This window comes from Caloenas nicobarica, chromosome 11 (genome assembly GCF_036013445.1).
Source record: "Caloenas nicobarica isolate bCalNic1 chromosome 11, bCalNic1.hap1, whole genome shotgun sequence".
In the NCBI taxonomy this organism is placed as follows: domain Eukaryota; kingdom Metazoa; phylum Chordata; class Aves; order Columbiformes; family Columbidae; genus Caloenas; species Caloenas nicobarica.
In genome coordinates, this window is record NC_088255.1 from 4,629,938 (window position 1) to 4,653,103 (window position 23,166).

General features: G+C 56.3%; 2 protein-coding genes across 2 annotated transcripts in view; one reads left to right on the top strand and one right to left on the bottom strand.

Annotated features, from left to right (window-relative positions):
- Window positions 1-23,166, top strand: part of RNF123 (ring finger protein 123) — a 52,327-nt gene that overhangs the window by 28,359 nt on the left and 802 nt on the right. The window contains exons 32-38 of the mRNA XM_065642307.1: window positions 6,873-7,012; window positions 7,199-7,387; window positions 8,998-9,073; window positions 9,919-10,003; window positions 22,228-22,370; window positions 22,872-22,966; window positions 23,080-23,165. Of these exons, the coding sequence (XP_065498379.1) occupies window positions 6,873-7,012; window positions 7,199-7,387; window positions 8,998-9,073; window positions 9,919-10,003; window positions 22,228-22,370; window positions 22,872-22,966; window positions 23,080-23,165 (814 nt within the window). The remainder of the gene's footprint in view (window positions 1-6,872; window positions 7,013-7,198; window positions 7,388-8,997; window positions 9,074-9,918; window positions 10,004-22,227; window positions 22,371-22,871; window positions 22,967-23,079; window position 23,166) is intronic.
- AMIGO3 (adhesion molecule with Ig like domain 3) lies at window positions 18,832-20,358 on the bottom strand. The gene has a single exon (XM_065642851.1). The coding sequence runs from the start codon at window positions 20,356-20,358 to the stop codon at window positions 18,832-18,834; it is 1,527 nt and encodes a 508-aa protein (XP_065498923.1).

Below are 23,166 nucleotides of genomic sequence, written 5' to 3' on the forward strand. Positions count from 1 at the left end.
TCCCTGAGAGATGCAGGGGGGACTGGTGCCCACGTGGCAGCCTCTGAGGCTGCATCACGGACCTGCTCTTGAGCCTGTTTTATCAGGGTTCCCTCTGGGATCAGAGCCCTGCTGCAGGCTGTGCCAGCTTTGGGTTCCTCTCGTCCTTGGAGGACGATGGGGAAGCCCTGGCACACACGCAGGAGGAACCTTGTGACTGTCCCCTCACCCTCCTACCACACAAGCAAGCCCTGTAGAGTGGCTGCCACTAGTCCCGTGGGGTGGTGACCAAGCTCCCCCCACCTAAGGGAGCTCTGGGGCTGGAGCAAAGCTCCTCAGCTTTTGAGACCTCTCCATCCATCTCCGGATGGCTCCGCACAGTCTGAGCCCAGAGTGGGCTGGGCTGGCTACTGGGGACTTGCTCCTGGGATTGCTATTTTAAAGCGCAACCAAATCAATAATGAATGCTGATTTAATTGAAGAGGGACATGGGACTCGGAGGTGTCCTTGAGATGCTGCCTGGGGAAGGAGGAGGAGACAACCCCCCCTGCCTTCCCACCCGTCATCTTCACCTTGTTGCAATTTGAGCATTGGCAGGGACAAGGGGACAAAGTGCTGAGCTGAACGAAATCCCCATTTGTCTGGATCTGCTTCTGCTGGCCAGTCTGAAGGGAGCTTGGGCAAATGCCTCTTCTCTGGTGCTCCAGCCTTGTCCTGCTTTGGGTACGCTTCCTTGGAGGACTCTGCACAGGTGGCAAAGGTGTGCTGGTGCTGCCTCGCAATATCATAGGATAATAGAATGGTTTGGGTTGGAAGGGACCTTCAAAGCTCACCCAGTGCCACCCCTGCCATGAGCAGGGACATCTGCACCAGCTCAGGTTGCTCAGAGCCCCGTCCAGCCTGGCCTGGGATGTCTCCAGGGATGGTTCATCCACCACCTCTCTGGGCAACCTGGGCCAGGGTCTCACCACCCTCAGTGTAAATAATTTCTTCCTCATGTCTTTGCCCTCCTATAGTTTAAAACCATTACCCCATGTCCTATTGTAACACACCCTTCTAAAAAGTCTGTCCCCATCTTTCCTATAGGCCCCTTTAAAGTACAGAAAGGCCACAATAAGGTCTGCCTGGAGCCTTCTCCAGGCTGAACAACCCCTACTCTCTGTCCTTGTAGGAAGTAACTATATATAGTATATATAAGTGAAGTAACTCCACCTAAGTACTCGTGCTCGCTACTCTGTTTATTAGCGATGCTGGCTGCCTCCTTACCGCCTGCACAATGCATGCAGCCCCGTTAGAGAAAGCAGAGGGAAGGCTGTCGTGGCAAGGCCTGCAGTCACTGCTTTGTCTCACTACAGCCAGATCACTGTGGCACAGACGGTCTATCAGCGGTGTAAGGGAAGGATCGCCTCCTGGTTTCTGAGCAATCATGAGTTATCCATGAAACACGCAAAACACAGACCACCGGGCTCCTGCACTGCCTCAGCCCGTGCTCACCGATGGTGGGCAATGAGATGCTGTCTGGCTTGCCCAGGGAGGGGGAGATGCTCAGAAAGGCTGCGTGTGTCCCTGCTTGCTCCCTGAGTTGTTCCTTAGCCCTGCCAGCACCAAACAGCTCTTGTGCAGACAGGGCTCTGCCTCCTGTTTTGCCTCCCGAGAGCAGGCGGGGGCAGTTCTGGTTGGCGGCTGCTGTAGGAACTTGTGTTGCTCCCATCGTGGCTCGCAGGCAAGGCTGGGTGCTGTCACTGCACCCACGCAGGGAGCAGCAGCAGTGGCCCCATGCCAGGCCCAGCCTCTCTTGTTTCCAGTGAGCTGCAGGGTGGCTTCAGGTTGCAGACAGGGCTCCTCTGTCCCAGACCTTCTGCCTGTGCATCCATCAGGCGGTGGAGGGAAGGTGGATGGGACTGTGAGATCGTGTAGCCAAGCTGTTGCATGATGTGGCCCAGAGAATTCACCTACGTCCCCATCCCAAGTCCAGCAAGTTGCCCAAGCTACAGAGATCTTTCAGGAAGAAATCCTGTCTTGATCTGACAACACCAAAAGCGTCAGCTGGTGGCAGCTGAACTGTGCATGTCCTTCTGATGGTGGTTCCTCACCCTCAGAAATCAATCCATCACTTTTTCCTGATGGCAATGCATCTAACCCCATCTTCTATCTTGTCTTCCACTGCTTCTGCTCTGCCTTTGCTGGGTTAAACTCTGTGCATCACATTTCAAAAGTGCTTGTGTACCAAGGTAAACTCGCTTCATGGTCCTTTTTAATGGTGAAAAGAAAGTGCAGCCTCTGTGTTTTATTCAGGAGGGGTTTTGTTCCTCTGTGAGACCCTGTGTTCACCCTTCCCATGTTTTTAGCAGCCCTAGAGCTGCCAGTGTCATGCTGGCTAGAACACCTGCCTGATCTGTTGGTCACAGAGCCAAAACTCGCATTAGCTTGTTTGCCAGTGCGTTGCTCTGGGTGCCTCTACGAGTCCCAGGTGCTCACTGGGGCATCCCGATGCCTTGCAGTCCACCTTATTGAGATCTCCTCCCTGAACACAGCTTGCTTTCCTGCTGCCTCACCCCGCAACATTCTCTGGTTTTCTCTAAACACATCTTTGGACGGGCGCAGTTCACCTGTGGTGTGGATCGCCGCATCCCCAGCTTTCCTCTTCCACTGCTGGTCCTTCGGTCGGACAGCCGCAGCTGCTGAGCGGTGGCTGTTTCACATTTACATCTGGATCCTTTTGAAAACTCAGATTAGCGTTGGGTGGAACTGCTTTGCTTTTGAATCCGGTCCATTTTGGGTTTTCCTCCCCTGTGCTCCCAGCTCTGCTGTAAATGCTGCAGCGGCCAGAGCCTCCCTTGGGCTGTTGAGCAAGAAGTCTCACAAATGGCCACGTTATAAGTCTTCCTGGGTCATTAGCAAACTAGAAAGCACATAATTATCTTCCTGTGATGAAAGCACATGACCCTGCTTCTTTACAATTATCTAGTAGGAGCACTTATTGAAGGCTTCCACTTTGTTTGCTTTATTAATTTTTAACTCTATCTATTACTTGGCCTCTGCTATGGTTAGACTTTCTTCCATTACTGCTTTTAAAAATAATTCTGCTAGAATTTTTTCCTATAGTTGAAGAAACTTTGCATGTAGCATGGTTAGTTGTGGATGTTTCTTTCATGTCTTCTCTTGTCACCCCTTTTCTCCTTGTTTTCATCAACCACTGCCTATGTTTATGTTCACTTTACCTTCTACATTTTAACTTGTCTTTGCTTCATCCTGGTCTCTGTGAACCTTTCAACCCAAGTGCTTGCTGTAGCACTGAGGCTTTCTGGCTGCCTAATAATCTTCTAAAGACCTCTGTTTTTATTCACTGTTCCACCCCCACCTAGATTTTTTTCCCTCTGACTATTTTGCTTATATTTTTGCGAGGAAGTTTCTGTTGTGGAAACATCGGATATATCTGTAACCGCTTGGGGCCACACTCTGTTGCCCACATTAGATGTATTGAGGTCATAATTTCTGGCCTTGGAAACCACCGATTTCTGTTCCAATGACTGATCTTCATTTGTCATAACGAAGCCTAAGCCAAGATTGAGTGGCTTTTGTATTAAGGAGTTACAAGTTTTAGAAACGCTAATGACATACTACTGCCAAAATCAAGAAAGTAACCACAAACTCTCTATGAAGTGACGTCCCTATCTGAAACGGCACACGTAAGGGCTGTGGTGTTACCTGGGAGGGCAGCGGTGACTGGGATGTACGTGGAAATGCCTCAGCAAAAAGTGAACTTCTTGCAGATGAAGGTGAACACAGGACCAGGGTCTAACACCAAGGCTGGGTTTCTACATACCACTAATGATTGCCCCATGGAGAACCTGATCTGCGAGTTCATCCAAGGGGTGAAGCTGCTCTTGCTGGTTCTTTATGTTTCTTTCAAAGAGAGAAGTGATCGCAGTATCTTTAGCTTCAGAATCCTCTTAGGAGCAACAAAAGCCAAAGAAGTCCACTGCTCCTTGGTGTTAGCTTAAAACCTAAAAAAAGCCTACAGAACTGTGGAGAAGTTTGACAGGAGGCATCACTTCTTAATGCCTTTATAGACTGCCACGGTCTTTGCCAGCAGCAGAGAAAGCATTTAAGAACATAGAATCGGAGGTTTGGAGCAAATTCACACCACTTATTGGAAAAAGACCATGAGGAAATAGTCATTGGCTAAAAATCAGAATAAAGCAAGTTATTACAAGCACAGGGACATCTTTCAAAAAGCCAGAACTGCCTTCAAATGAGAAAGACTTTGGCTGGGCAATTCATGTTGAGATCCGTCCTGACTTGAAATGTTGGTAAAAGAGGCTTTGGCGACGGACCAGCAGGACAACCCACAGAACTTGTCCCCGGGGAGTGGTGATCCTCACCCAGAACTGCTTCAGTGCTCAAAGGCTGGAAGGGGCTAATATGTCAGCAGTTTTAATAAAAAGCAATTTTTACACGTTGAGGGGAGGCTGGGAAATAGAAGACACAAAAAACTTAACACTACAAAAGGACCTTCTAATTCTGAATGACGGGGAGAGAAAATGTAAGTGGAATTCAACATCACTGGATGTAAGATGGTGAACATAAAGGGAAAATGTGATTAAAAATGAGTGGACTGCGAGCTGAGCATAACCCTTAGAGACAAGATTGCAGGGTGGACTCCCTGGGGACCTTCTGAGAAAAGAGCCACCCTATTTCAGGTGTGACCTCCCCAGGGCCAAGCAGAGCAGCGGCATCTTCTGATCTGCTGAGCACATCATCCTGCCATCACCCACCTTTTAGTTTTAGCATATGCCCTCACCTGTGCCCTGTTCAGGCTGGTACCCTCCAAAACCCCTTTATGGGATGGTGCCCTGACTTGTTTCCCAACCAGGACTGATATTTGGAGCCATTCTTCTCCAGATGCAAAATTTTCCTGCTGAATATGATCAGCTTTTTGTCCCAGTCCTCAAGTTTCTCAGGGTGCCTCTAGCACACCAGACAAAGCCCCTTGTTTAGTGTCACCTGCAAATTTAAGATGGCCATGCTGTGCCACATTGTCCATCATGGATGGAGAAGACAAGATGGGCTCCAGCATTGACTCCTGAGCTTGTCTACTTGCTTGTTGTGACCAGCAAGTTCCTGAGGATCTTGAACTGTAATTCTAACGAAAGGGTTATCCTTGAATTGTCTTCCTACTGTAATCTTTTGGAAAATATCAGCTCCATGCCCAAAGGAACAAGTTACACAACAGCAATTATGAGGAAAGGAGAACAGAACAAAAACAAAACCACATTATGGCTTTGTGCGGATTTGCCATGTGCTTGTGGTTTGGATGCTGCATGCGCTTCTAATTCCACCTCTCCAAAGAAATTCTGAGACAACCAGCAAGGCTCAGGGAGGGATGGTGAGAGGGACAAAGACCTGGCAGTTTCTGCATGAGAAACTGCATGGGCTGGGGCTGTTCTCATTCAGAAGACAATTATAAAGGTCTGAAATCACGGCTAGCTGGAGGAAGTGACAGCATCTTTCTGCCTTTTCCACCAGAAGGAGGGCGCTGCAAAGAATAAATATTATCCAATAAAGCGAGTGGGAGCCAAGCTCAAATCTGAATTCCTCCTGCCACATATAGCTGGGCTGGGAAATGTTGCTCCAGGTCACATTCAGTGCTAAAGGCTCACGCAGTTGCAAGGGACCCAGGGCAAGAAATCCACTGAGGATCACTTAATACATAAAAAGGACATCTGGCTTGGACAGTCCCTGCGCCATGTGTAGCCAAGGGCTGGGATAGTGTTTGTGGGTGGGAGGAGGACATCGAAGACATTTTTCATTATGAAATCCCACCCGAAGATGTGCTTTTAGCCAGCATCAAAGCCAGTGTGTGCTGGCCTGCCAGGGGGGATTATGTACTATGAGACATCAGCGCATGTCCTTCTTAACAACAGAAGCTTATTGTGCTTATTAGTTGGTATATACCAAATAATTTATCCCATTCCCGTTTGAGCTGACGGTCTCCTGCCGTCCTTCTCTGGCTTTGCTAATCCCAGCTAGCAATCTACCTGTAGTTACACCTCGCTTCTCCATCCCCAGGGATGTGGTGGAGGTTGCCCATGTTCCCCTTGCCCGTGCTGGCCTGAGCCAGCCGCCACCCCAGAGACCTGCAGTCACAGCATGGCTGGGCTGATGCTGCCAGAGTTTCCACCTGCTTTTACCTACAAATAGCTTCTAGTAGAGGGAAAAGTAGTCTGATTTTTTTTTTTTTTGGTATACCTGGTAAATCTGTTGAAGTTTCTTTCTCCAAGCCCTGAATTTTAGTCTGTGGTTTGAACCCTGGTACCCTTCCCGGTGAGAAGCATCCATCCCATTTGTGCTCCTCTCCTTTCCCTGCCCGTCTGCGGGGACCCCAGTGCCCCACACATCCCAGACTCTGTGTTTCCCGGCTGCTGGGTCTGACCCTGTCTCTGCTTGTGATAGTGAAGAAGCCCTGAGGCGAGATGCCACGTGCCGTGGACATGAGTCTGTGCTGGGGCTCAGCCTGTGCGGGGAGCGTGGGCAGCCCCAGGGCAGCCCCTCAGCAGTGGGGTTTGCTCGATGCCTTGCTCCTCGGATGTGGGCAGGCACAGCCACGTGAGGCCAGGGGTGGCCGCGCTGGCCCTGGGCAGCTGCTGCCACGCTGGTATCAGGAGCGACTGATGCTGAGCTGAGTGGGAGAGGTGCTGAGCTGCAGGGCAGTGCTCCCGTGTAGGTGGGCAGCAGCCAGCACACAGCGCTCTTCCCGGCTTAATTCAGGCTGGCATTGCAAAAGAGTGCTCGGAGGCCCGACAAGCCAGATCTCTGCTCCGAACAGTCCTTGCACCCGTGCACAGCCGCTCCGGGGCCAGGCCACTGACACTGTCACTGTCTGGTTTCAGAGCCGTGTCCCTCCACCTTGCTGCAGCGGCACATGGCAGACCTGCTCCGCAGCGACCGCGACCTGGCCCCCAGCTTCCTCAACAGCGTCCTCAACCAGCTGAACTGGGCTTTCTCCGAGTTCATCGGTATGATTCAGGAGGTGAGCGCGCTGCCCGGGATCCAGCACTCGATGGGTGCCCGTGTCCTGCACACAGCGAGGTTCAACACACGACTCTTGGGGAGCACAGCAATTCCCTGGCACTTGTGGGAGCTGGGCTGGGCTGGGGGTCACGGCCCTCCTTTTGGGAAGGGGCACCTTGCTAAGCTGCTCTGCATTGCTCGGCAGATCCAGCAGGCAGCAGAGCGCTTGGAGAGGAACTTTGTGGACAGCCGCCAGCTGAAGGTGTGTGCCACCTGCTTTGACCTGTCGGTGAGCTTGCTCAGGGTGCTGGAGATGACTGTCACGCTGGCGCCGGAGATCTTTCTCGACTGGAATCGCCCATCATCAGAGCTGCTGCTTCGGAGGCTTGCCCAGGTACCATCCTTTAGAGGGGTGTGAAGAAGCATCCTCTGAAGGGGCATGGGGACCCCTCTGCCCTCTCTCCAGATGTGCTGTGAAGTAGGCGCTCCTGCTACAAATGTTGTTGTACTTAAAGCTGCTACAGCAAACCCAGCTGCTGCAGAACAAGTGGTGCTCCCTAAAATCGCTGCATGTCACCTGCTCCCCTCCTTTGCAACTAGTCTGGGCACAGCTGATTTCTACTTCTACTGGGAGGGAGGATGACAGCTCCTTAAATCTACCTTCAGAGTGGCTGTGGCCTGCTTCTTCCATCCAGTAAATGCTGAATGCTCCTGTGACAAACGGTGCCATGAAATCTAGAGGTGTGGTGCACCTGAGCGAAGAACTGTGGAGAGTACAGCTGGCTTCACAGGGAACATGCCCCAGGGTTTGGGCAGGCGTCACAGTCCTTTGTCCCTTAGTCCTAGACTATGGTACCAAACATTTCCACTTCCCTGCTGGGGTGACCAGGACAGCCCCATGCCAACGTGCAACACCCCCTAGGCTCCATTAAATTAGTTTATATTCTAAAGAATTAGTGACCCTGGAAAGCCCTGAGGACAGGCTGCTCTTGTACAACCGGCCTGGTGAGGAGAAATCTATACTTTATCTATACCTCAGGGCTTGGGTTGGTCCAGGGGTTGAGCCTGAGGGCTCTGAGCACATGAGGCAAAGCAAGTCACAGTGGGGTCTAGTACAGCAATCTTGAGGGAAGTGCTCCGCCTGGAGTCCTGGGATTTTCCCTGTGTGAGGAGGAAAGCGAAGGGCCCTTGGCAGGTGTTTTGGGCAAGCTGGGGGACAGTCAGCAGAGAGCAGGGTGCCACAGCATCCCCCTCACGTCCTGGTGCTGCTGTGAAGCTGCGCCCCATGTTCTGCTCTTCATGCATGAGAGTGACAGGAAGAGGGATGCTGTATCTGAGAGGTGATGCTGAGCTCGCAGCGGTTGTGTCAAGCCTGGAGCAGTCCCTGTTCATCTCACTGCGGGTTTGGATGAGAGCTAATGGTGGCTAATTAAGTGTCTTCACAGTGATTCCTTCTGTGCTGGTCACAGGCAGAAATCTCTGCTCTGTCAAGCAGAGAAGCAGATCACCCTCTGCCTTCATCCCGTGCTTCAGGGCTGGTAGGTCTGTCCTGCTGCCAGCTCCAGGCAGGGCAGGACCTGGACTGTGCTTCACCCCGCTGACACTGTGCCCAGCAGCAGCTGCCACCTCCCTCTTCATGGGCTGTGGCTGTCCTAGGGACTGCAGCTTCTGCTTGCCAAAAGCTTTTATCCACAGAAGTCGCTTGGCATCTGTAGGTGAGGTTCAGATTTAGGTGGAAGATGCTGCGATTCAGGTGCTTGACCTCAGACTGGCTCTTCCCTGGGGAGGTTTGGGTCTGGTACAGCCACTGTGGTTTGGTGCCACCTCCCCCTGTGCCAGGGCCAAGCTGAGTCTCTGCTGTGAGCCTCCTTTTGCGCATCCACCAGCTCCCAGGCACTGAGCCTGAGCTGTAAGGACATGTTGCCCCAAAGCCTGCTTTTTGGGTGCTGCTCACAGGAAGGCCCATCCAGAAAACACAAACACTCTCTGCTTTTCTCTACACAGCTCTTGAACCAGGTGCTGAACCGTGTGACAGCTGAAAGGAACTTATTTGACAGAGTGGTCAACCTCCGTCTGCCAGGTGAGTCCGTGCACTAACTCTCTGTCCCTCTCTGTTGGCAACGTGCTGAGGACATGCCCTTGGGAAGTGAGGGGTGGCTTGTGCCAAAGGCTTGCCACATCCCTGGCTGGAAAGCCGGTCTGGTCCCACAGACTGCCACAGAAGTGCTGCCTTCAGAAGACATGTAAATTGTCTGGATGGACGTGAGCATTGCTGCATTGCATCCTAAACCCTCAGCCTCTGTCTGCCCAGCAGCTCCAGTTCCCGCCAGGATCTCTGTCCGCACAAGACAGCTGATGTCTGGGTCTGGCTATCCCTGGTGGAAGTGGGAGCTGAACTGTGCTTGGGTGGGGAGATGCCTTGCTAGACACCGACCTGACACAGGCTGGGGGGAGCTGTTTGAAAGGCTCAAAGCCCTGGGCAGATTGCAGTTAAGTAGCAGGCTTGGTTGCTGTCGTCTTCATCGAGTAAAGGGTGCACTGAGCTGCTGGGGAGCCTCTTCTCACCAGCGTCAGCCCTCTCCCTTGGGAAGGTGACTGCAGGCAGCTGAGTTGGTCTGGGCAGCAGAGCCTGGCTCCGCATGGGCATCTGATATTTCCCATACAGCAGCTGGATTTTCCTGCCTGTTTAGGAGGGGACAGACCTCCTTCTCCTCTTGAGGCTTGGAAGAGGGAGGGATGCTCCATCGCGAGAGCCGTGCCAGAGTCTGGGGTTTGCATTAGCAGGGAAGATTTTTCTGTCCCCAGTGAAACCCATGGTCCCACTGGAGCCCAAGTCACAATCCACCACCAAGTCTGGGAGTCATGGTGCAGCCCTGCTCTGCTTGTCATGTGGTGGCAGCGGCTCTTTCTCTTTTGCTTCTGCAGGGCTGGAGAGCGTGGACCATTACCCAATCCTTGTGGCCGTGACGGGGATACTGGTCCGGCTGCTTGTGGACACTGATGCTCAGGGGTGAGTGGCTTTTGACTTCCAAAGCCTGGAGTCACTGCACGTGGCATTGCTTTGGGTGCCGCAGTGTTCAGTGCCACGGGAGGTGTTGCAGGAGCGATGTGGGTGCATCGAAACTGAATTGAGGTGAAGCAGATGTGCATGGAGCAGGCAGACGCCACAGACCCACGTGCCCCTGCAGCAGCTGCATCCCAGTGCTACTACTGGGTGCAAAACTCCTCCCTTGGTGCAGGAAAGCCCTTGTGCTCATGAGAGGTAGCCGTGACTTGCTGTACCACAGCGTGTGTGCACCTTCATCCCCAGGATGGGTCTGGCTCTCTGTGCAACAGGACGGCTGCCATCAGAGGCTGTGAGCACCGCATGTGGAAGAGCTGTGCTGATGTGATGATGCAGGCAAAGTGCTGCAGCACACAGCGATGGGTGGGAGTTCATTAAAGCTCCTTTGCTCTAGACATACCTCAGGGAGGCATCAAAATGTGTGCAGAGCTCTCTGGCTGCCCAGACTTGTGGCACAAGGGTGGGAGAAATCCTGTCTGGGCACTTAGGTGATGCTGATTTTGAGATGAAGCGATGTCTTTATGATAACCAGCTCTTCAGAGAGATGTCACTGGGGGAATGATGTGGCTGGTCAAAGGCACAGCTGACCTGGTGGTTTATGTGTGTCTGTGCCTGCTTGCACTGAGTCCTGAAAACACAGGCTTGTGATAATCTCTGCAGCTCTGCCGTTGTGCTGTCCCAGTGTTGTTTGTAGGTGTCTTGCCTGGCCACCATGCCCTGTAGGATGCTGTGGGAGATGGGACTCTTCTGCCTGCGCTGCACATCCTGCTTGGTTTTGCTTTTGGAGAACACGATAGTTTCTGGCTTTGCGGAGAGCAGAGCCCCATCTGGCTGAGCAGCTCAGCCCTGCAGCCAGTCTTTCAGCTTTTTCTCTCAAGGACTCAAGGATGTACACAAATATATCTAATTATATCCTGCCTCCCGTGGTTGCTGTACCAGTGTCACAGCCCCAAGTGTGACAGTGCCAAGAGCTTAGCACAAGGTCACTGATCACTGGCCTTTCTGGACTGTGAAAGGGGGTGGATTTTGCTCACCCTCAGTATCTTGCTTCATGGAAAGGGCAAACATCATGAATTTGACGCCACAACTAGACATTTCTTCCCGGAGGGACGCGGGGAGGTCATAAAGCAGTGCCCTGCATGCCAGGCCAGACGAGAAATCCTTCCCTGGCTCCCTGTCCCTTGAACATCTGTCCCAGAGCAGGTCACTTGTAGAGTCAGAGAGGGGAAGGGATAAAGCTCTTTCCCCGGACCTCAGAAGAGTGCTGGGAAGATGGTGGTGTGATGAAACGCATCCTTCCCAGCCTGCAGGGAGTTCTGGGGAGACAGAAAGCTTCCAGACCCTGTCTCCTTTACCTGAAAAGCCAGTCGTGCTTTGAGTTAGGGAAACCTGGGCAGATGGTGTGACAGGGGCTGTACATGGCCACCGGCACTGTCCCCTGCCTGCCAGCAGCATCCTCCATGCCTGGAGCAGCGGCTAGCTGCGCGGTCGCACACCAGAGGTGCCGTATCCCATGGTGTGCAGCTGGGATGTGGCAAAGCTCTGGCTGATCATCAAGGTCTTTGTAGTCACCTCCTTGTGTGCTGGAAAGCAGAAATAAATACAAAATGGGGGAATAATTCTAAAAAAGCATCATGTCCTCATGGTGGACCTAGCTGGAGAAACACAAGATGAAACAGAAGGAAGCCTAAGGAAATGATGTCTATAAAACAAAATGCTTCTATGTGATTTTGCAAAGCCCTGCAATAAATCCAAGGTTGGATACGTCACTGATCTATAAAAGGCAGGCGAACGTTGCACGGGAACCACTGAGGTCAATCAAGACAAAGGAGCCAAGGCCAAGTGGCCTGGAGAGCCCCTACCTGCGCAGAGCAATGGGCAGCCTGATGGCAGCGATCAGCGTGGCCGCAGGCAGAGAACCTCACATTGAGGGGAACACTGAACCTCCCCCCTCTTTGCAGCACTCTGAACTGGGGAGCGGGGTGTGGGTGTTGTACCCCGCTTATGGGGTGGTTCTGCCTCATGCAGGCACAATCAAAAACAGCAAACAGGGACAGGGTGGAGAAAAGCAGCAGGTATGAGAAGTTTTCTGCTGCCTTTGCATTCCTCAAGGGTTCAGTCCTGGTTTGATCCTGTGTGCAAGTCTCTTGGCACCATGACCACAGGGTGCTGAGGGCTGAGAGGTGCAGCTGGGGTGAGCAGAGCCCCGCAGGGGTCTCCTCCCCACAGTCACCGAAAAACCAGGAAGATTATACGGGTCAATAATGGCTGGCCTGGAGCAAGGTGACGGGAAGAATTTGTCTCTGAGCAAATGAGTAAGAAGATAGTCTGTAGAATGGAAAAGGAGAATGCAAACCTTCCTTGAGTCTATATGCTCCCATGGGAGATGATTTCCATGGGTCCATGTTGCTGCAGGAGGTAACTGAAGATGTTAAAGAACCCCGTATGTAACCAGGCTCTCCAGAACAGACCTGTTTATATGAACTCTAGAGAAGACAACTTTCCTTTTTCCTTTTTCCCTTCCTCTCAGTGCAGTGAGCAGTTTAACAGGATGGGTTTTTTCCCTTCCTTGGAAGCACTCTGCCCGGGCAGTGCTGGGAGCAGGTAGAATTCTCTTCCAGGTCCCATTTGGTAACTCCCAGGTTACCAGAAATTATTAACAGAGCAGGATTATATAGCCCACATCTGCTTGTAGAAACTCCTCTGTGGGAATTGCCTTGGACACTTGCTATTATCCTGACTGGTTCCCTGCGAAGAGGCTCTGCCCCAGGGGACGAGGACAGGAGACAGGACCTCGGGTGACTTTCTTGGCTCGGCTGTGGTTTTTCTGGTTGCCTCTAACCCAGCGAGCTGATGCTGTGCCAGGCACTTGGCTGGAAGGCGCTGCAAGCTTTGCCCTGGGACAGAGAGGACAAGTTTGTTGGGAGGTAGAGGAGTGAGGTCCCATTCGTGGGGCCAAAGTGTTCCAGTGGGGAAGGGTGGGAGTGAGGAGAGCTGCGACCCTGCCGACTCATCCAGCCACGTTATCAGGATGCAGTCGGATGCTTCGGCTGCTCCTTGCCCAGCACAAGACGCTCAGCCAGGCATCAAGTCCTCTTGCTATGGACTTCTGGCACCAAACAGGGCCATTAAGCATGGGGGAACGTTGCCCAGGCTGGGATGTGATAAGGCAGCTGATACATCGTACGCTGTAGCCTCTGGATGGAGCGGGCTGTGCTGCTGAGAGAGGAGAAATGCATTTCTTCCCCGGGTCCGGCAGGACGGCTGGTGCTGCTCGTGGTGAATCAAAGCCACAGAGCCCACCCCGTCCAGGTTTACTGGTCTTCGTAAGGCCTCCATGGGTCACTCACCACAACTCAGAAATGCTTGCTGGGGGCCAGAGGGTGGGAAGGAAAACCTTGTGCTGATAACCGGGGAGGCTCGACTGCCTCGCAGGATGCAACGAGCCTTGCAAACAGGCAAGGAGCTTTAGTGCAGGGCACAGGTGGGGAGGCTGCTGCCTCAAACTGGGGTCCCTCAGCAGAGGGTCTTCACGTTCCCAAAGAGGAGCTGTGTTTCCCAGCAGTGGCTGCACATCCCTCGAGGGCTTGCGGGGAGGGAGCTAAACCTGGCACTGGGGGCTGGCCTGTCCCACTAACCCACAACACCTCCTTGGTAAAACCCCTTTGGCCTCTGCAGTGTTGTTTTGAGACTGCTCAGGCCTCCTGATGTGCTGCCGCCTCCCAGCCCTCAGGTCTGACAGTAGCTGGGCAGCACCTTCATTGCAGGGCTGAGGAGGCAGGGATGGCAGAGGAGGTGGGGATGGCAGAGGAGGCAGGGATGGCAGGGGATGGCAGAGGAGGCAGGGATGGCAGAGGAGGCAGGGATGGCAGGGGATGGCAGAGGAGGCAGGGATAGCAGGGGATGGCAGAGGAGGCAGGGATGGCAGAGGAGGTGGGGATGGCAGAGGAGGTGGGGATGGCAGAGGAGGCAGGGATGGCAGGGGATGGCAGAGGAGGCAGGGATGGCAGAGGAGGTGGGGATGGCAGAGGAGGCAGGGATGGCAGGGGATGGCAGAGGAGGTGGGGATGGCAGGGGAGGCAGGGATGGCAGAGGAGGCAGGGATGGCAGAGGAGGTGGGGATGCCCATGTGCTGCCTGTTTGCCAGGCCTTAATGTCTGAGCCTGGGTTTTGCGGGGAGGAGAGGAGAGGCAGGATCTGGCAGGCTGAGCCAGGAGCTGGGCGGAATCATTGGGTCCACGCCAGAGACCCTGGCTGCCTTAGGCCAGTATCATTCCCCCGTTTGTCTGCTAAATAATTGAGCAGATTTTCTATTAAGCCTCCTTCGGAGTTAGCTAATGGAGCAGTATTGGCCAGGGCTTGTGTAAGGATCCTGGCGAGATCGAGCAGCAGGGGAAGGATGGTGAGGCTGCGGGTCCCCTGCATGAGAGGGCATGTTGTAGTTATTACTGGGCATATCAGCTGGAACAGGCTTTGTGGAAAGCGAGTGACCATCCCAGAGCAGACATGAGCTGTGTTGTACCAGGCCTTGGCTGCCACTCTGCTCCCAGTGTCAGTCTGGAGGGTTGGGGCACATGCAAGGAGCCAGTGAACTTGTCTGTGGCACAACTTTATAAGAAAAGACCCAAGCAGCCTTCAAGGTGTGTCTCCCAGGGACTTCTGCCCGAAAGACAGAGAGGACAGAGGTCACCAAGAACATGGTGGTACCAACCAGCAGAGCATAGGATGGGGATCCACGCTGTGCCAGTGGGATGCTGAGCATGAGCCATGGGACCTGCCAGGAGGAGCAGCACTGGGGTGACATGATGTTGGGGTAATTCTGGCTGGATCTCCACACTCTCCTTTGCCCAGTTCAAAGGTGCAGAGGGATGGACCGGCAGGAGGGAGGAGACAGGTTCCCTGGCAGAAGAAGCACACTGGTGAGCAGGAAGGTGAGGAGGCACAAGGGCAGGTGGGGAAGGCAGGCTAAGCAGATTGTTCAATTGCTAGATGGTTTTGGGGTCACCTCCACTGGAAAAGTCACAGCAGATCCCAGTCTGCAGGTTACTGACCTCAGCCTGGCCACCTGCCTGCATGCTCAAACCCTGCTGGGCCCCGGGGACTTGGCTGGTCCCCCCAGACATGGCAGTTCTTTGCAGTCCTGTAGGACACTGACTACTGATCACTCAAACACTGATGCTCCTTCAACAGATATTGATGAGTGCACTGTGGTGGAAAGAGATGCAGGAGTAGACATTTCATGGACCACTCGGTTTGAAGGGGTCTTTGCTGCCTTGCCTTACAAACTCAGAAAATGAGTGGTACTTGAGTTTTGCAGTGCATAAGAGGTCAGTGCGAGTGTGAGCCAGAGCACAGAGGAATGACTAGCTCAGACATAGGTTTCGCAGTTAAAAAAGGAGTCTGGCCTTACTGATCTGTTTTTACGAGCTGCCAGCTCCAAATGCTGTGTCGTGGGCAGTGGGACTGCAAGGCTGGGGTCTCCGGGCCCCTCGGGACTGTCGGGCACACGCTGGGTGACAAGAGCAGGCGTCGTGCTGGCCAGCACCAGGCTTCACTGCTTCGAGCTCTTGGGAAAACTGTGATCATCATAAGGAAAGGATCCAGGTCCAACCATGTACCTCACGTGTCCAGCCCTGGTGGCAGGAGGACAGGGAGGGACTGGCAGTCAGCGTGTCCTGGCTGAGATGAGAAGTGCCAGGGCAGACAGGAGTCAGCGTTGGAGGCTGGTCCCCAAAGCCGGTCCTTCATCCCTGTGAGTCCCCTCGTGCAAGGGACGCCGTGCTTCGTGCTGAGCCGTTACTTTACCCTGCGGAGTCAAGGAGTGGGAGGCTGGTTTGGCAGCAAGCCGGGGCTGTAATGGTGTGGATGGCTGCCGGGAGAGGATGGTGTATTCCTCAGGGACCATTACGTTCCCCAACTCCTGCCTGTCAGGGAGGCTGTGCTCATGGCTGTTCTTCCTTACTGAGATATTTGCCTTCCAGGCTGCTTAATGAACTGCTTCAGCAGTTTGAACTGCCTTGCCTTGCTCATTGGAGCAGCAATGTGGTGCAGGGTCCTTTCCGAGCATCAGAAAGGTGTGAAACACAGCAGCAGGAATTTTCCCAGGTAAAGACAGTGAGGAGCCCTTGGGAGTAGCACCGATACAACCCTTGGCTATGCCTTCCCCCGCAGGGACGGGAGAGCTGCAGCTAGGCTGGAAGTGCTCTCCTTGTCTTCTCCAGGCTGGCGTGTCTTTGGAGAGGCCTTTTGGAGCTTTTCTTACACTGCAATTGGCCAGAGCTTTCCCTGAGCTTCAGTCACTAGCCTCAGCTGAAGATGCAGGTTTGCAGGAGCACTAATGCCCAGGAAACTGGTGTTGGAATCAAGGAAGGAAGGAGGTTGCGAGGAGCCCTACAAGGACGGTGACAGAAGTGCAGTGGGTGGGTAACGTCACCTTTCTTCTCAGAGCAGGATGCGGTGCTGAGATGCAGCATGTGCTCCATCATGGGCTCAGCACCGTCTAGGCAGGCGTGGGCCACACTCGGGGCAGTGTCCTCATTGAGTTTGGACCTGGGACCTCTCAGCTGGGTCTCTTTTCTTTCCCAGATGTTCCCAGGGCAAATTCAAACCATCCTGCCCGTGTGATCCCTGCCCGGGTGCAGAGCCAGGGGATGTCATTGCCTCAGCTCCATCCTCAAGGGGCAGGGTGCCGCTCACCACCCATCCATCCGACACCAAAGCCCCTCGTCACCCCTGGCAGCACCCCAGCGTGGCTGGCTCGGCATCCTGGCCTTGTCAGGAGCTCTGTGCTAACACGGGGTGACAGGGACAGCAGCGGTGGGCACGTGGGGAGTGAGGGCACAGGCTGGCAGGGCTGTCGCTCCGCATCCCGTCGCCTTCGCCAGCTGCTGAGCAGCAGCCGCAGGGCAGCGGAACGCGGATCGCAGGGAGCTGCGGCAAGGTCGGTGTTAGGTCAGCACTGGGCGGCTGCAGCTGGCTCAGGAGAGCGGCTCTCCCAAATTCTCTCCGCTTCTTGGATAGGTGGGAGGTTTCTGACAGGCACTTTGGGCATGGTTGACTTCTTGCTGGGAAAAATGCTGCTTATTCCCTGGCTGAAAAAGTTGGAAGGGCGAGTGCTGGTGGTGTCCCAATGCTGCAAGGACCTTCCCCTCCCAGCGGCCACAGGGCTGTTGCCAGGTCTTGGGGCCGGGGCACATGGCTGTGGGGGGCTGTGGGTTGGGGGGAAGGTCTGTGAAGGGTCCTGGTGCCCATTTTTGGATGGTGTCTGAGCTGCGGGATGGCCCCAGCAGCTGCATGCTCCTGCTCCGCTGTGCTGGGGGCCAACAGATGGGGGACACCCTTACCCCTCTGTGGGATCGGGCAGGTGTTCCAGGGGGGCAGAGCCGCCCCCTGCACCAGGGTGATGCATGGCTGGGTGCTGGGGAGAGCGGTGCAGGTGTGCGGTGAGATGGGTGGGCTCCGGCTGCGAAGGGTATCAGGACTCAGCCAAAAACAGGGCCAGTCCAACCCTGGGTGGGTCTCCCTAGAGTGCCTCTCCCCGCAGATAAATCCTGCTTGTCCCTGTCGAGGGCTGGATGCGCCCGTGTGTTGGTGGGCGCTGCTCCCTCTCCTGCTCCAGCCATCACTGGAGACCTGCCCTCCCGGGGACAAGCCACCCGTCACTCCTCTCGCACCATCCCTGGACCACCAGCTCCATCTCGGCACATTTAACCCCCTCACCAAGGCGGACGTGACATTGTTTGATGGGAACAGAGGCTGTGAGCCCAGTGCAAATCCCCTGGCTCTGTGTGCCGGGCCAGCAGGAATTTGGGGCTCCCTCAGACCCCCAAACTCCTGGTGCTATGCTGTGGGACACGGGGTGGCTCCGCGCCGCTGCCCTGCGAGGACAAGGAGACACTCAGCCCAGCGTGAGCTTAAAAAAATAGGCATTTTTATTCCAATGTAACTAGAGAATTACAACCCAAGAGAGGAGAGCATTACTCACATTTATCAATAGGCTTATTAGATTACTGCCCAAATAGCTGTGCTGTAGCAGCGCGTTTGTCCGCCTCAAGGAGAAGCAGCGGAGGAGGATGGTGCATCTGAGACCTCATCGTCCTTGGTGGCACGGGGAGCTCTGAGCAATGCGGGCGCTGTATCACGTCACCTAATCCTGCCTTGACTATTTACAGCTTCTCGGGAGGCAAAAGCTTGTAACATTTGCTTGGCTGTGTGGCTGGTCGGGCACCGAGCTCCATCGCTTCTGCGTGGCCATGTTTGGGGCGGGGGTGACAGGGTCACGATTCCCCCGCTCCCAGCTATGGCACTGGGGACCCGCGCAGGCTGGGAGAGGACAGTGGCACTGCCATCCCCAGGGGCCCCGGCATGAGCGAGGACAGTGCCCCACTCACCACAGCTGTTCCCTGGCTGGGCGTCCGTGGTGGCGGCACCAAGTTGGGTGTCACATGCGTGGGGCCGTTTCAGACTGCTGGCCCAGGTGACACCGTTAGGGAGTTTGTCTGGCCAAAGCAGGGGCTTCTCAGGTGTGCTGGGTTCATCAGCGTTGCCCTTGTGCTAACGAGGCCATTGCCAGTGGCTTATGTGAGGAGCTCTTGCTGAGCACCAACAGGCCCCCAGCCCAAAACCCCGCAGGAGCTGATGGCTGAAGCAGGTGTGGGTGATGCCGGTCACCCTCACGGGTTGCAGTCAAGCCTGGAGTTCGGGGTGCCCGATAATCCTGCGATAGAGGAGAACAGCTCTCAGGAGGCCCTGGCTCTCCTCCCACCTTTGCCCCACTAGGACACGATGGGGGTGTCTGAAAAGACGGAGCTGATGGACTCCGAGTCCGACTTGAGCTGCAGGACCTTGGGGTGCTTGGCGTCGGGGAAGTCCTCGCCGAGGGCCAGGCGGATCTTGCCGTTCTGCGTCTCCCTGAGGGGCTCAAGGAAGACGACGTGCTTGTTGGTGCTGACCTTGCGGTTGGGCGCGTCGGTGGCGGGGGGAGTGGTGCTGAGGATGGAGGACTGCGCGCTGCACTCCTGCGGGGGGCTGAGTGGCGCCGGCTTCTTGCAGCAGCTCAGGCAGCGGCAGGGCGTGAGGTACAGGTACACCAGGACGAGCACCAGGCTCACGATGCACCCCAGCAGGGTCGTGAGGCCAGTGCTGAAGGTCTCCCCATCCGGCTTGGGGTAATGGACCGTCACGTTGATTTCGCACAGCCTGCTGAAGTTGCGGGGGCTGTTGATGGCCAAGCCCACGTAGACCCCTGAGTGCCAGGGCTTGGCGGCCGCGATCTTCAGGCTGCCGTTGTGGTAGAGCTCCAAGGAGCGGTTGCTGTTCCCCGGGTGTTTGATGGGCTCATGGTGAGGGGAGATCCACATGTAGGTGGTGGCTGTGGCCGGCGGGCTGGCGTTGCAGGCGAGCAGGAGGGCCTGGCCCACCATTGCAGGGAAGGGCACGGGGTGCACGTCTTCAGGGCCTGCCGAGCAGTTCTCAAACATGTGGCTGTATTTGAGGAACTTGATCAGGGACCGGGGCACGTTGTCGGACACCTTGCAGGTGTGTTCCTCGAAGAAATCCTTCACGGAGCTGAAACCTCGCTGCTTCCAGCGCTGGAGCATCAGGTAGAGCGGGCAGCTGCACCTGACAGGGTTGTTGTGCAGGTACAAGCCGTTCCTGATGTTTTCAGGCAAAGCTGCCAGCTCTTCCACTGGGATGCTGCTCAGGCTGTTGGAGGAGAGGTCCAGCGTGCGGAGGCTGTAGCTGCCCAGCCCTTGCACGGAGCGGAAGGGGAAGGTGGTCAGGTTGTTCCAGCTCAGGTAGACTTTCCGCAGGACGCTCAGCTTGGCGAAGGCGTTCTCATCCACTCGTTTGATGCGGTTGTTGTAGAGCAGCAGCTCCTCCAAGCTCACCAGCGCGTTGAAGTAGTGCGTCTCGACAGCGTGCAGGTGGTTAGAGGACATGTCCAGGTGCCGCAGGTAGGAGGCATTGTGGAAAGCCTGTGGAGAAAGATCCTTAATCTGGTTGTGGCTGATGTGGAGGGCCTCGAGGTGCGGGAGGGCGGCCAGCCAGTGGTCCTGGAGCTGCGTGAGGGCGTTGTGGCTGAGGTCCAGCGTGGCGGTGGTGGGCGGCAGCGCCGGGGGCACGCGGTGCAGCGTCTGCCGGCTGCAGCTCAGCAGGTCGGAGGTGCAGATGCAGGCGGTGGGGCAGCCGTGGGGCAGCGGGGAGGCGCGGGCAGCACGGCCCTGGGTGCACAGCTGGAGCAGCACCAGCAGCTTCACCGCCCGTGGCCACAGCGGGTCTGCGGGCACCCGCGGGAACATTGTGCCGCGTAGGAGCCTCTGTGCAGCCCGGCGGCACAGCCAGGCTCGACCAGACGCAAGAGAAAACGTGCCGCGGTCCTCCCCGCTCTCCCCCTGTGCTGTCTCTTACCAAGCACCCACAGACGCCCCTTTGCACCTCGCAAAGGAGGATCCTAATTCCAGACACGGGGTTTGAAAAGAGTTAAAGGGCGGCATCGCCCTGCCCGGCTCTGCCGCATGTCACGCCAGGCTGCCGCGTACCTGAGCTCCAGCCGGCTGCGGGCTGCCCGGTGCCCGGGTGCAGGGGGGCAGGTGGGGGCCGGTATCTGGCATCAGAGGGCTGAGACTCTCCGGCGTTTCAGGGCTGCATGTCGGGCCAGGCGAACACCTCGCTGCCTCCCAGAGCCGCACATCCCTGGAGTGCAAAGTTTCTTACAGCACGGCGCCACTGTGGTGCAATCCCGAGGTACATCCCTGTGCTCTGGCCCCTGCTGACCCTCGTCCGGTGCCCGGCTCTCTCACAACCAGCATCTCCCGGGGAGCCGGGCTGGCTGTGGGCGCGCGGTCCCGCTCCTGTCCCTATTTACGCTCCAGGGGTGCGCGGCGTGTGGGCCGGGCAGGATCCCATTGGTCCCGGTGGTGGCCATGGCCCTGGCCCTCCCTTACCATCCTGCGAGTGGGCAGGGCGATGCGCAGCCGGCGCTGGTCCTGTGTGGTCCCTTGTCCCCAGGGGTGCTCAGGGCCACTTCGCGGACTCTCCAGCCTCATGGATGCGCAGCCGCCATCCCTCCCGCTGGAGAACGGCACGCTCGGCTGGCTGTGATCCGTAAGGCGGCTGCACTGGCTGCTCCGTGACCGCCCAGCATCTGGGAGGATGCTGGAATAAACCCGCCCCAGCAGCAGCTCTGGGAGCCCCTCATGTCTGACCCTGCGCCCAGGCTGGAGCGGGGATGCCGGTCGTCCCCGGCACCCGCTGCTCAGCACCCAGTGGTGGTCCTTCCCGCTGCTCTCGTCCCCACCACCCCTTGCACGAGCCAGCAGGGACCCCCCGCAACCCCGGCCGTGGGGCGAGCAGGGCCGGCTGAGCCTGGTGGGGTCCCCAGGGCAGAGGGGCTGCTGGCAGGGAGGGGGTGGCCGCAAGGTGAAGGACATGCAGGAATGTCATTACCCAGCGCCCGGGTGTGTTAGTGGGAAGCAGAAAGCCAGGCTGGGGAATTCGTTTCCATTAGGGCAGCAAAAAGCTAATTTGGCGGCTGCGGCTACTGCGCACCAGGGGCTGTTAACCCCCTGCGCCCCGGCCCCGGCGCTGCCGGGCTTGTCCCTCACCCCGCTCGCCTTCTGCCTGCCCAAGGGCCAGCATGGCACCAGTGCTGCTCCCTGCCGAGGGCAGCCCGCGGCACTGCTGCCTGATGGAGATGCTCGTTACGGTGCCCTTCAGCTGTCCTCGCTGTCCCCACTGATGCTTGAAGCCAGGGAGAGCCACGGCTTCTCCCTCCTGGCTTGTGGGGGCACCCGCTTGCCCTGGGGGCACCTTGAGCTGTCCCCAGGGTGCAGGGGCCACAGCCCCCCGTAAGGCTGGTGCCCGGCACCGCTCTCATTACCCTTGCGGCGCTGTGAAATGGGGCGCTCCCTGTGCTCCCATGTACAAGGGCTGCAGCCTCAGCAAGTGCTAATGCACTGTATTGATCCCTGGAGCCTGCGAGTGGGAGTGTGGAGGAGGAGGAGGAGTAGGAGGAAGGTTGCTGCCCTTCGGCTGCATTTGAGCATGTTTCCCCCTGCTCAGTGCTGCCAGGAGCGGAGGGGGTCACCGGCTGGGAATGCAGCCAGGTGGCCTGGTGACCACAGGGTGCGTTGTACATAGGGCTGAGGATTGACTGTGTCCTTTCGCAGGGCTGAACGTGCGACGGCGGTGCTGCTGGCAGACCCCTGCTTCCAGCTGCGCTCCATCCAGTACCTGCTGGGCCACGCCGAGCCCTTGGCCCTGGCAGCTGCTCCCCCGGCCACGGACAAGCGCCATTTCTCCCTGCACACCTGTAAGTGTTGGCACTGCGCTGGGAGCTGGGCTATGCTCACCCCCCGACCAGTCCCCGGCCTTGGGTGGGATGCAATGCATCCCAGCCCCTTTAGTCCTGGGGACAGAGGTCCATGTCTCCCCTGCTGTCCCCCAGTGGTGGCACTTGGGATGGGGCTGTGTTCAGTGCCCGCTTTTGGCAGCTGTTTTTGTCCCAATGCAGCGCCCGATGTCCAGCTTGCTGTCCCCAGCATGAGGATTCCTGTCCACCAGCACCAGGCTCCCTGTCCTGCTGGTCCCCGAATCTTGGACATTTAATAGATTACATTTCAACTAAATCTGTATCAATGCTAATTTTTTTCCAGACTCCAGGTGCTAGGCACTCCGAAATGGTGTTTCTGCCCAGCAGAATGGGTTACAAAGAGGAGAGGGCTTGCTGTGTAGAGGGCCAAAAGAAATGAAGCCCCCCCAGCAGCCTTGGGGCAGCCCAAGGGTCACATTTCCCCTCGGTTTGTTCCCACAGACACGGAGTACATCAGTGCCGAGGAACTGGCAAAGGTGGACAAGATGCTGAGCCACCTGAGTGAGGAGTCCAAGCAGGCGGCTGCCACCACACTGGTGAGTCCCTCAGCCTGGTCCCGGTGCTCAGCAGCAGCCCCGGCTCCTGGCACAGCTGCCCTGGGACATGGGGTCTTTGCTGCCGCCACTAACTGCCTGGTGCTCCCCCACAGCCCACCAGCGAGGAAGATCTGTGCCCCATCTGCTATGCACACCCCATCTCGGCCATCTTCAGACCCTGCTCCCATAAGTCGTGCAAG

Excerpts from the sequence above, each read along its gene's own strand:
- AMIGO3 (XM_065642851.1), bottom strand. The coding sequence starts at position 20,358 with ATGTTCCCGCGGGTGCCCGCAGACCCGCTGTGGCCACGGGCGGTGAAG.